The sequence below is a fragment of the Anabrus simplex genome, chromosome 6, assembly GCF_040414725.1.
Source record: "Anabrus simplex isolate iqAnaSimp1 chromosome 6, ASM4041472v1, whole genome shotgun sequence".
NCBI classification, from domain to species: domain Eukaryota; kingdom Metazoa; phylum Arthropoda; class Insecta; order Orthoptera; family Tettigoniidae; genus Anabrus; species Anabrus simplex.
The window spans coordinates 224,297,565-224,310,856 of NC_090270.1; the positions used below are offsets into that span (position 1 = coordinate 224,297,565).

Consider the following 13,292-nt stretch of genomic DNA (forward strand, 5'->3'; position numbering starts at 1 on the left):
CTTAAATGGGCTATATCTGAGAACCAGGTGAAAGTGAATTGTAAGTTTTAAAGATCATTTTCATTTTTTCCATCATGAAATGAATCAGAAATAGCTATTTTCAAGTTGCAAAGATTTTCACTGCTTTAATGCATGAAAATGGACCTAAATATCTCTGGGCCAAAACCATTTAAATTTCTTTGAAGCACTCTATCTCAACCAGCTACCTGCTCAACCTGAGTGAAATCCCAGTTTTGAATGAATCGTGTGTTCCTTGTTAGTGAGCTGTATTGTATCTCCACTCATATTTCTGTTATTTTTAAATTCCCTCGTGTAAACCATTGTTGTTCTTGATAATCAGTATTTGGCTAGAACTAGGAATAGGTCCTCAACCTGGACTGTGAGGGCATGCTGCAGCAGCATGCTCACAGCATGGAGACCAATGTTTTGTTTTTGTTAGTTCCTTACTTGCTCACGCTATTCTACCAGCTTTTCATGAGTTAGTCCATCTTTATTGGTCTGCACACATCGTGGCTAGTAACAGAACTCGTTGGTTTAACACATCAGGGTGTGTGTAGTATTGGGCCTCTTGAAGGGAGTACCCAACTCGTGGAACAGGGGCACTGTTTAATGTTAGACCAGTGTCCTAACAGCAAAGACACTGTTACTGAATTTTTAATCTTTGTTAGTAGGTAATTACATCTGCCTGTGTTGAATTCTGGGAGTGATGGTACATTTAATTTCAGCCAGTGATTGTGGCTCTTGATGTCGGAGGAATGAATGTCACATGATTGATAAAAAGTAAATATATAAATTTAGGGACGGGTTGGTGGATCTTAGGCATTGGAAGTAAACCCGTCTCTCGCATGTGTAATGTAAGATAAGATTTCTATAATTTACCTTCTGCAATTATGAAATTTATGCTGAGGACTTATGTCCTATTTTCACTCTATTCTGTTATGTAGTAGATGTAAAGTTTCTTCTAGAGGTGATTATTGTTTTAAGGTGACACTCCAGAGATAAAAATCAATATTTTGGTCATTTTGGTGAAATTTTTTTAATGACTGAAATTGAAAGGATTGAGTTATTTTCCTTGTCTCGAAGTTATTCCACTGAATTCAAACAATTTATCACTGTAATAATGTTTTGTTTGCCAGTTGTAATTTTACAGTTAAATCCCATTTTCTCCCATAATATTCTGCCAAATGTAACAAAATTTGTATGGTATATGTATCACAGCTAGGCTATATTAAGAAACCTGCATATGGAATTTTTGATTGCAGAATTTTTTCAAGTAGCAGGGATTTTTAAGTCCAAAATTTTAGAACATAAAAATTATACAAATTTTAGTACGATATATCTCCTTATATGAATTACTTACAGAAAAATATGTATGTAGTGCTTTTAAAATAAGTATTATCTACCTAATTATGAATTTACATTAATATGTTAATTAAATTTCATAAAAAAAATGGAATTAAACATTTCAACAAAAAAGTTATTTTGGAAAAACTATTCATTTTATATGAAAGAAATGTTTGTGATAACTCTACTTTTATGTAGGTGACATTCCCACAAAGTTTCATGAAAATCCATGCCTTAGGTAAAAATATCTTTTTTTATCTCCAGAGTGTTGCCTTAAGATGGACCTTTCAACAGTCTCCGTAGGTACCTTCTTAAACTGTACATTTCCAGGCAAGACTGACTTCTTACTTAGAATCAGCAAGAACAAAACATTCAATATGTATTTTTTACCATAAGCTCAAAATCTTTGCAGCTTGATACACAGATGAACCTCAGTTATACGTTTTCAATGGGAGGCAGCTAAAGTAATATATAAATGAGAAAATGTAAAGTGAATTTTCTTATAGAGCTGAAACTGTTTTATTAGGCCTACATTATTTCTTAAACTGCTGTATAAGAAAGCAATAAATGAAACAAACACATACACTATGTATTTAGAGTAGAGTGCAGTATTGTACTTACAGTACTTGCATACAGGCAGAGTACTGGTGCTTTGATTTTTCCACACAATTGTACACTAGTCCAGTTATGTATACTAATCACAGAAATGCTGTCATCACTTAGGTTTTGTGATGATGGAAATCACAGTGTAATTTCTAGAGCTTGAATAGCCTCATGCACACTCGGAAAAATTTCATTATTTAAGCCTACTTCTTTATCACCATCAGTATTGTCAGACTCAACCTGTGGAACTATTTTTGATACTATCTCATTATCACTTTGTGTAGCACATATGGAGAGACTTTCATCACAAAACACACATTCTTCAAATCCAACATTATGATCCAGACAACTTCATTCTCCAAGGCACAGTAAAACGGAAGTGGTACTTCGATCTTCATCTTCGTCCTGAACTCCTGCAACGTTACCTTCCTTTTCCTCTGCAGTTGTCTTCGTGATTTCAACTTTAACAAAGCACTTGCAGATTGATTCAGACTTCACTCTGTCCCAGGATGACTGAATGAAGTGCATAGCTTGCAAATAAGGAATAAGATTACAGTATAAATCTGACAAAAACATTTGCTGCTATAGTACAGTGCAGTATTTAGTAATGCAATTTTATACATAATCATCATCATCATCATTGTAAAGTTCCAGATTCCCGGGTACTGTTAATGAGCCTCTTCCACTTCTTCCTGTCCATATACAACTTGACATGGAGAACTGTCCATCTTCTGGTAACTAGATCAACCTTGATCATGTCCATCCATCGGGTTTTAGGTCTTCCTGCAGGTCTTTTCCTCTCCACCTGTCTTTCCAAATTTATTCTGGCTGTTCTTATAGGCTCCATACTCATCAGATGCCCATACCACCGTAGTCTGGATGTGCCGATTCGGTCTAATAGGGATGTCTTTATTTCGGCTTCTTTCCTCGCCTCATTTCTTAACTTATCCATCTTCTGGATGGTGGATCTAAGAAATTTAATCTCTGATGCTTGCAGTCTTGATGAACTCTTTTTGTGAGGGTGCACACTTCAATACCATAGGTCAATATTGGTATGAAATAGCTGTTAAACATCATCAGACCGAGCTCGATAGCTGCAGTCGCTTAAGTGCGGCCAGTATCCAGTAATCGGGAGATCGTGGGTTCGAGCCCCACTGTCGGCAGCCCTGAAGATGGTTTTCCGTGGTTTCCCATTTTCACACAGGCAAATGCTGGGGCTCTACCTTAATTAAGGCCACGGCCGCTTCCTTCCACTTCCTAGGCCTTTCCCATCCCATCGTCGCCATAAGACATATCTGTGTCGGTGCGACGTAAAGCAAATAGCAAAAAACATCATCAGTTTGGCCGGTTTTGGAATCATGTCATCCCATAAAAGTATATACTGTACATAAGATGTACAATATTATAGGTTAGGATCCACCTTTCAATACTCCGTAATAAGATGGTAAAAAGTAGTTACAACCTGTTTAATGGGACCGGTTTCAACACATTTTAAGTGTCATCATCAGCCAATTTGCGAAGATCTTAAAACAATTAGCACATTGAATACAGGCAAAAAATTAACATTGTATCATAACGTAGCAATTCAGTAAATGTTCAAAACACAATAATCACAGTCAAGAGAGTAAACAGAACATCACTATCTTGCGCCGAAAACAAATATAGCTGAAGTTCATAAGCAGGTCAAATATTCGCTTATGTAAAGTCGTTGCTAGGCAGGTCTTGTAGGCATTTGTTTCTCCGGCCGAAGAGCAAAAGGTGACGTGAATGAAGTCCTAGGAAAACAGTGTAGGATTTAATTTCGTCAAATTTCAAAGTGGATATATAGGTTTTTTAAAATAATTTAAAACGTTAAAAAAGAATAAAGCCAAATAAAAAATATATTTAAAAAAATAGGAAGAAATAATGAAAGAAATACGAGGTTCAACTCGAAACAACTTGCCGTAGTAATTGATAAAGAAATGATAAATAGAGAAAGGGGGACGTTAATTAGAGGGTGGTGATGGTGGTGGTGGTGGTGGTGGTGGTGGTTATTGTTATTAGAGGAAATACAATTGGGCAACAATCCTTAATATAATACTAATTCGAAGAAAAAAGAAAAAGAACCGACACTTCGAAAAATGAAGATATCGGTTAAAGGAAGACAAGGGCCACGAAGGGCGTGAAAATGAAAGACTCCCTAGCCCTCGCAAACCTAATAGCATCGGGGTCGGAAAAGAACAAGAATTGACCAAGGGAGGTCGGACAGGATAGATGAAAGTGAGGAGCCTGGCACAAGTAAGTGGAAGCAGGGGCTCTGAACTTCAGAGCGTGGGTTGGCGACCACGGGGCCCTTAGCTGAGTCCTGGCATTGCTTCCACTTACTTGTGCCAGGCTCCTCACTTTCATCTATCCTGTCCGACCTCCCTTGGTCAATTCTTGTTCTTTTCCGACCCCGATGCTATTAGGTTTGCGAGGGCTAGGGAGTCTTTCATTTTCACGCCCTTGTCTTCCTTTAACCGATATCTTCATTTTTCGAAGTGTCGGTTCTTTTTCTTTTTTCTTCGAATTAGTATTATATTAAGGATTGTTGCCCAATTGTATTTCCTCTAATAACAATAACCACCACCACCACCACCACCACCACCACCACCACCATCACCACCCTCTAATTAACGTCCCCCTTTCTCTATTTATCATTTCTTTATCAATTACTACGGCAAGTTGTTTCGAGTTGAACCTCGTATTTCTTTCATTATTTCTTCCTATTTTTTTAAATATATTTTTTATTTGGCTTTATTCTTTTTTAACGTTTTAAATTATTTTAAAAAACCTATATATCCACTTTGAAATTTGACGAAATTAAATCCTACACTGTTTTCCTAGGACTTCATTCACGTCACCTTTTGCTCTTCGGCCGGAGAAACAAATGCCTACAAGACCTGCCTAGCAACGACTTTACATAAGCGAATATTTGACCTGCTTATGAACTTCAGCTATATTTGTTTTCGGCGCAAGATAGTGATGTTCTGTTTACTCTCTTGACTGTGATTATTAGAGGTGTGACGGTCCAGAGAAAATGTGTCACTGCTCCAACTGCTCCAGTGACACGACTGGAGCAGTGACACGTTGCCGGTCCAGTGACAAACCGGTCCAACCACAGATGGAGCTGAGGAGCATGGGATAGCATGCAGAGCGCGGTGACACGCTGCCGGTCCAGTGACAAACCGGTCCAACCAAAGATGGAGCTGAGGAGCATGGGATAGCATGCAGAGCGCGGTGACACGCTGCCGGTCCAGTGACAAACCGGTCCAACCAAAGATGGAGCTGAGGAGCATGGGATAGCATGCAGAGCGCGGTGACACGCTGCCGGTCCAGTGACAAACCGGTCCAGCAACAGGTGGAACTGAGGATCATGGCTCCGCGGTGACACGCTACCGGTCCAGTGACAACCGGTACAAGCACAAATGGAGCTGAGGAACACTGTTGCCAGCCCATAAATATTTTCTCCACCAATTTTTAGTTCAAAATCTGCTAAATTTCGAACTGAAGTAAAAGAGCATATATCAACTGTGTTAATAGAGGGGATTAACTCAACACTCACCGCACTATATGCTCTGAAACAGATCTGCAGATCTGACGTCCTGTGGTTGCATATGAAGCCACATGGTACTACTCTCTTTCAAAATATATGCTGGCAGTTCAAAGTGCAAAGCACATCCGGAAATTCTCAAATCTGTTTCGAAAGTTACTTTCACTTTCATTACTGTTTTCATTGGTTTTGATAAGTACGGAAAAAAATAATGTCTAACACTTTCGCATTTATATTGCACTACCAATAGGTGCACCGTCCGTGTTTGGGATTACTAGGATGCTTAACCAACTAGTCTTTTAAAGTTTAATTCTTTAACCACTTTTTACGAAATATCTGACTGTACATTTAACCTTTTCTTTTGACATATTGACATACCAAACATAACCTGACGTCAAAAGAAACACGATATCAAACACGACACTACCCGTCTCCTCTCATCAAGAGCACAGTAACGATTGCAACCAATTCTGGCTAAGGTTGTGGGCCAGAGCTGCTCTCATTGTGTTATACGGGCCCGCCTGAAAAAATTACAACTCGGACCCTGTCAAATAAAATGTAAAATGTATGAATAAAACCAAACTCCATTGCGCAACAGCGCCGAAGGGTCATGACCTACCAAGCGAAAGCAAACCTATGAATAACTATTGCAAATTAAATCACCGAGCTTGATAGCTGCAGTTGCTTAAGTGCGGTCAGTATCCAGTATTCGGGAGATAGTGGGTTCGAACCCCACTGTCGGCAGCCCTGAAGATGGTCTTCCGTGGTTTCCCATTTTCACACCAGGCAAGTTTAATTAATTAAGACCACGGCCGCTTCCTTCCCACTCCTAGCCCTTTCCTGTCCCATCGTCGCCGTAAGACTTATCTGTGTCGGTGCGACGTAAAGCAACTTGCAAATGAAATCACAACAGGAAGATGTAATGCAATACATTGTCAATTTATGTAAGCAAATGAATTATTCATTACTGTAAGATTTCGAACAAAATATTTAAAGGTTCTTTAAGTTGATGCCATCCTGGTGGGAACATCCAAATGTTGTCCATCGATAACATCACAGGGAAATTAAATTAAAATTACCAATCTCTATTCCCTGACAGGTTTACAGGACGCGTGTGCGTCTCCGATAACCCTTCCAAAAATATGAATTCATGCTCCGCACGTGTGAATGAGTCATGCACTCAAATGCTATTACTTAGGAAATGTATACATGGCATCACGCACCCACACGATTACGCGAAGCGCTGTGCTAGTATTTACTTGACTCACCTAATTTACCAAATGATAAATTAAAGTATACATGGCATCACGCACCCACACGATTACGCGAAGCGCTGTGCTAGTATTTACTTGACTCACATAATTTACCAAATGATAATTTAAAATCCACCAGAATGATATTATTATTATTATTATTATTATTATTATTGCTGGCCCCGTGATGTAGGGTTAGCGTGCCTGCCTCTTACCCGGAGGCCCCGGGTTCGATTCCCGGCCAGATCAGGATTTTTACCTGAACCTGAGGGCTGATTCGAGGTCCACTCAGCCTACGTGATTAGAATTGAGGAGCTATATGACGGTGAGATAGCGGCCCCGGTCTAGAAAGCCAAGAATAACGGCCGAGGGGAATCGTCGTGCTGACCACACGACACCTCGTAATCTGCATGCCTTCGGGCTGAGCAGCGGTCACTTGGTAGGCCAAGGCCCTTCGAGGGCTGTAGTGCCATGGAGTTTGGTTTGGTTTATTATTATTATTATTATTATTATTATTATTATTATTATTATTATTATTTGTAGAAATGTTTTAGTGATGAAGTAGATTACTGTGGATTTCTTTCGTTCACATTAAATAATGAACACCGTACCGGTATGTCTCCGTCCTGTTCTTGTCACATCCTCCCTAACGGTACGGGACGACGACGGCTGTGTCGCTGGACCGTTTGCGGATAGCAGTAGCAACACTGTCACAGCAGTGGACCGGTACAGGACGCTGTGAGTCGCAGCGCAAGACCGTCACAGTTTGGTCACAGTAGCAGACAGCAGTGGACCGGTAGCAGCAAACTGAGAGTCGCAGCGCAAGACTGTCACAGTAGCAGTGGACCGGTAGCAGCCAACTGCGAGTCGCAGCGCAAGACTGTCACAGTAGCAGTGGACCGGTAGCAGCCAACTGTGAGTCGCAGCGCAAGACTGTCACAGTAGCAGTGGACCGGTAGCAGCCAACTGTGAGTCGCAGCGCAAGACTGTCACAGTAGCAGTGGACCGGTAGAGAAGAGGCTCCTGGAGCAGGTTGTCACTGCTCCATTCGGAGAATAGGTGACGCGTACCGGTACAGCAGTACCGACTCACCTCTAGTGATTATTGTGTTTTGAACATTTACTGAATTGCTACGTTATGATACAATGTTAATTTTTTGCCTGTATTCAATGTGCTAATTGTTTTAAGATCTTCGCAAATTGGCTGATGATGACACTTAAAATGTGTTGAAACCGGTCCCATTAAACAGGTTGTAACTACTTTTTACCATCTTATTACGGAGTATTGAAAGGTGGATCCTAACCTATAATATTGTACATCTTATTTCTCTATTCAATACGGAACAATAATGAAGTTTTTAACTTTAAATATACTGTACATAAACTAAGACACTTACCAGTAACAGTGTGATTTTTGGCGTTTTGTTTCCTGCAGCAATCACATGCTGTACCAGCAGCTTCCAATAATGAACCTTCATGGTAGCTATTATCTCCAAATCTAATGACTGCAAATGACTAGTGTTATGTGCTGGAAGGAAGTTCGATGTTACCAAAATTCAGTGAGCTGCGATGTGCAGGGCAGTTGTCTAACAGAAGCAAGATATTTTTTTTTTTTTTTTGGCAGAATCATTTTGTAGTCCTATTTTTTCTTTTCATTTAAGCGGTGAAAATTACACTGCTCACACAGGCATTGTCATTGGCCTCATATTGAACAGGAAGTGATTTTACACGTTTTGGTTGATTTTCTGATGACCATTGGAGGGAGCTTATCAGTTATTTCTGTATTTGTTACAAGATGTACTGTTAGGCATTCTTTGCTCCTTTTGCCCCCATTGCAAGGATCACCCTTCACTGCAAGAGTTTTGTCTGGTGGGAAGTTAAAGATTATCCATGTTTCGTCACAATTGAAGAATCGTAACATTCTGTAATTCTGGGAATTTAATATTCTTTCCAATGACTGACTATGTCCTCATCTACGCTGTTGGCCCCTCTGCAAATTCTGTAGCCAGTTACATCATATCTGTTCTTAAACTTCTGCAACTAGCCAGAGAAATCTTTAAACTCAACTGTTATTTTAAGCTATTTAGCAAAATCCAATGCCTTCTCTTGTGGCTTATTTCTGCCGATGGGGACTTTTTTTGCAGTGTTGATTGAACCAGATTGTAACACAATTTCCTAAATTGCCAAAAACTTCCTGCCTGTGCCCTTTTCTTACAGTTTCATGGCTAGAACCAGGCCTTGATGCATTTTTTTTGTTTTCTGCTGTACTTTTTATTACTGTTGTCAGTATTGAATAGTCTAAGTACTCAGCGATGTTCTTTCTGTTTCATTAAGGTTATTTTAACCTCTTCTATTATTTTTAACTTTTCCCGAAGACTTACAGCTTTTCTGGCTTTCTTCTTTATCTGCTGATAGGTACACATTTTTTTCCTTTGTGATTCCAACGTTCATTGGACTGCAAAAACAGAACAAGACCTTGTTCGACTGTATTGTAGACACATGCACAGAGGTAATGTTTTCCATAAATGCACGGAGCATTGGTATCTATCGTCACCTCTCTTAATGCATTGTCAGCAGCAATCCCTTTATCCGTAGGTCATGTCTAAAAGGTTATCTCAAGAGAGTCCACTTATTGAATTCAGTGGGATTAGATGTCAGTTTTCTTTCTGTGACTGTCATATCTTCGGTACTGTATAACTCATAAATGTGTAAGTAAATTAATATGTTTTGTTCACGGGGCCAGACAAATATGATGTATTAATGAGAAAACGTATAACCGAAAAAAGTATAATTAGGCTAAATATTAAAGGACAAAGTTGGGTGCCTAAAAAAAATTTAGTGTATAACTGCAAAAAAAAAAAAAAAAAAAAAAAAATGCATGTGAATAACATAAAAGTGAGGTTCAACTGTAATTTAGTTGGATTAAACCATAATTTATTAATTAAAATTCATTTAGATTTTGAATTATTTAACAAATTAAGTATCTTTTCATTACATGGGAAATTATATACACTTCATTGTTTACATAGTCTTGCTCGGAAGCTCCACTTGGCAGCACACTGCTGAGTGATTTGATTGTTGTTTTTTTTGTTTTTGGCATGTTAAATGATGATCTGTTTCCCCACAATATTTTGTGCATTCATATCTTGTATTAGATTGACCTGTGACGTGTGTATCTGAATTTTTTTTCTTTTTATGTGAAGAATCTCAACAAGTTGCAACTAATAGCAGCACATTTGGGATATCAACAAGAATCTTTATTGAAAAGTGCCCTTTTAGTGGAAGAAGTGAAGGAACAAGTACGAGCCATGCAGCGATGATAAATTAGTGATGCTAGTAAATGAAGATGACTGCTTTAAAGAGGGTGAAATTGAATTTCTGATTTGTTAAAAATTGGTCTTTGGAATAATGCATGTGATTTGGTTTTTGTAATGATGTGATAAGTGGAGCTAATCACATCTGTTCAGTGACAAGCTTTTCAATTAATTCAGCATCTATTGATACTAATGCTCTTCGCTAGTTCTGTGACTTTCATAATAACAATAACAGTTTAGCAATCGTTGGTTTTATTCATTCTCATAAGATGTTGTGACCTGAATTTGTGAATTAGTGTGAAATTTGTCAAACCAGCACTTCATGAGAATAAGTTGAATAATCCTTTACAGAGCCTGGATTTCTGTATTAATACACAGTCTTTATTTAGAATCATGCAAAGTAGGCATTATGTTAGTGGATGCTTTCAGTTGAAGAAGTTGAGGAGCAAGAATGAGCCATGCAGCAATGATAAATTAGTGATATTAGTAAACGAAAGTGGCTGCTTTAACGAAGGTGAAATTTAATTTCTGATTTGTAAAAAATTTGTGTTTTGAATAATAGATGTGATTTGGTTTTTGTAATGATGTGATAAGTGGAGCTAATCACATCTGTTCAGTGACAAGCTTTTCAATTAATTCAGCATCTATTGATACTAATGCTCTTCACTAGTTCTGTGACTTTCATAATAACAATAACAGTTTAGCAATCGTTGGTTTTATTCATTCTCATATGATGTTGTGACATGAATTTGGGAATTAAAGTGTGAAATTTGTCAAATCAGCACTTCATGAGGATAAGTTGAATAATCCTTTACAGGGCCTGGATTTCTGTTTTTTCTGTGTTAATACACAATCTTTTTAGAATCATGCAAAGTAGTCGTGATGCTACTCATGTTATATGTCTTGATTTAACATTTGTTCATTCCTTTCCATTATTTGAAATATTATTACAGTGTACAGAGACTTTGGTGTTAGAAGTCATAAAAAGAAATAGTGGTGATTGTTATTTTCTTAGGGGCAAAACAACAGGATTACCAGACCTATTACATTAATCATAGCAGAAAAGAATTCCTTCTGATAATTGATAAAGAAAAGAACCATGAAAGACAATAAATTGAAAGGCACCTTTTTAACCTAATGCCATCAGGATTGGGAAGGAACTAGAGTTGACTGAGGAGAATTCATTAGGCTATGTAAAAGAGAGGAGCTTAGTCCAAGTAAGTGAAAATATGCCACACTCATCTGTGGCCTTGTTGATGCTACTGCTCCTCAGCTGTGATGTATGTTACCCCTCAGCTGGCATTCCCCTATGGGGTGGACAGGATGAGGAGGTTAATCATTGGTATTGGTGCATCTAATTGGTTCTCATTTGATGGTTTGATTGAAAAATGTTTCCTGCAGCTGACCATTGTTGAGCCTGCACTGCAAGATCGTGAGTTGAAAGTAAGAGCAACATCATGTTATGGGTTAGGAGAGAAATTGGCTTCTGTTCAAATAGTGGTGACACAGTACACATTCTATTTGCAGAATTATTATTGTTAAAGTTTTAAGTATCAAACTTATAATGTGGGTATGTGATTTTTAGGTATAAGGGTGACGCTCACCGTGCTCCCTTGTGTATGTAAGCAAGCGGTCACCATCCAAGTGGTGACAATGCCTGATGTTGCTTAACTGTGAGTAATGAATGTTGTGTATTTTGTACCATCTCACTGTAACAGTATTGTGGTTTGGAGTTGCTTGTGTTGTCCCTAGTGTTAATGTGAGTGGGAGTTTGAGAAATAATTCTCACCGCCTGTGAACTAGTCAACCAACACCACCTAGATACAAGGTTTGAGCTAGTGATGGGCAGTCTGAGACTAGCGCAGGCACTAATTTTCGCTAGAAATTTCGAGAATTCTCGAGAGCGTTGTTCCTGCATTGTGCGGCGAGCAGCGTGTTGTAGGCCTATATGTAGTCGGTAGTGATGGGAAGTGATTTGCAAACCTGCTACTAAATCACTGCTAGTGTGAAATCACAGTTCAACCTGCTAGCGGGTTGGCCACACTAGCAGGTCTTAACTGCGATTGTGATGTTTCGCAGGCGGCAGCGCTGCGCTGCGAGAAATCCTTAAACTAACGTGATCAACCGACGTAAAACGCACAGCAAGGCCAATAATAGCAGTCAGTAGCAGTTAAGAAAGCAGTAGCAGATAACCTAATCAAGTACCGGCAGCGCTGCGCTGCGAGAACTCGATAAACTAACTAAGGCCAATAGTAGCAGCCAATAGCAGTTAACAGACTAGCAGTTAAGAAAGCAGTAGCAACTAATCTAAATCAATAATCACAGCATCACACTCACAAGTCCAAGTCTAACTGTGACCCACACCTGATCAACCAGCGTGAAACGCGCAGCAAGGCCAATAGTAGCAGCCAGTAGCAGTTAACAGACTAGCAGTTAAGAAAGCAGTAGCAACTAATCTAAACCAGTAATCACAGCATCACACTCACAAGTCCAAGTCTAACTGTGACCCACACCTGATCAACCAGCGTGAAATGCGCAGCAAGGCCAATAGTAGCAGCCAGTAGCAGTTAACAGACTAGCAGTTAAGAAAGCAGTAGCAACTAATCTAAACCAGTAATCACAGCATCACACTCACAAGTCCAAGTCTAACTGTGACCCACAACTGATCAACCAGCGTGAAACGCGCAGCAAGGCCAATAGTAGCAGCCAGTAGCATTTTAGCAGACTAGCCGTTAAGAAAGCAGTAGCAACTAATCTAATCAGTAACCACAGCATCACACTCACAAGTCCAAGTCTAACTGTGACCCACACCACAGTCGCAGTTGCGGCTGCGCTGTGATTGTAAACATTTATTGTCGACATTGTCATACAATCACAGGAAGGGAAAGTAATTAGAATCTGCGGCCGTGAAAGCCATCTTGCCCATTTTTGAAAGGAGCTATTGTCGTGTTGTGGGATTTATAACCTCCCAACCTGTGATTTATTTTAGTCTTCTCATTATATAATTCATTTTATTGGGTTGTGGCTTGTGGTTGTAGGTTTAAAAGTGAAAAATTGTGATGGTAGCAGTTGAGTTGACTAAGTATTTTGATCAGTGATTTATGACGTTGTAGGCATAATATTTTGCCTACTGTTTTTTTGTTTTTACACTATTGTACAGTAGTATAAGTATTCGGTACTAAAATTAGTGGTATTGCTAACAAGAGAA

General features: G+C 39.0%; 1 protein-coding gene across 1 annotated transcript in view; it reads left to right on the plus strand.

The window, feature by feature from the left end:
- BORCS7 (BLOC-1 related complex subunit 7) overlaps positions 1 to 10,868 on the plus strand; it is a 29,683-nt gene extending 18,815 nt beyond the window's left edge. Inside the window, exon 3 of the mRNA XM_067149228.2 lies at positions 9,974 to 10,868. Within this exon, the coding sequence (XP_067005329.1) occupies positions 9,974 to 10,090 (117 nt within the window). The 3' untranslated portion in view covers positions 10,091 to 10,868. The remainder of the gene's footprint in view (positions 1 to 9,973) is intronic.
- Positions 10,869 to 13,292: the final 2,424 nt, after the last annotated feature.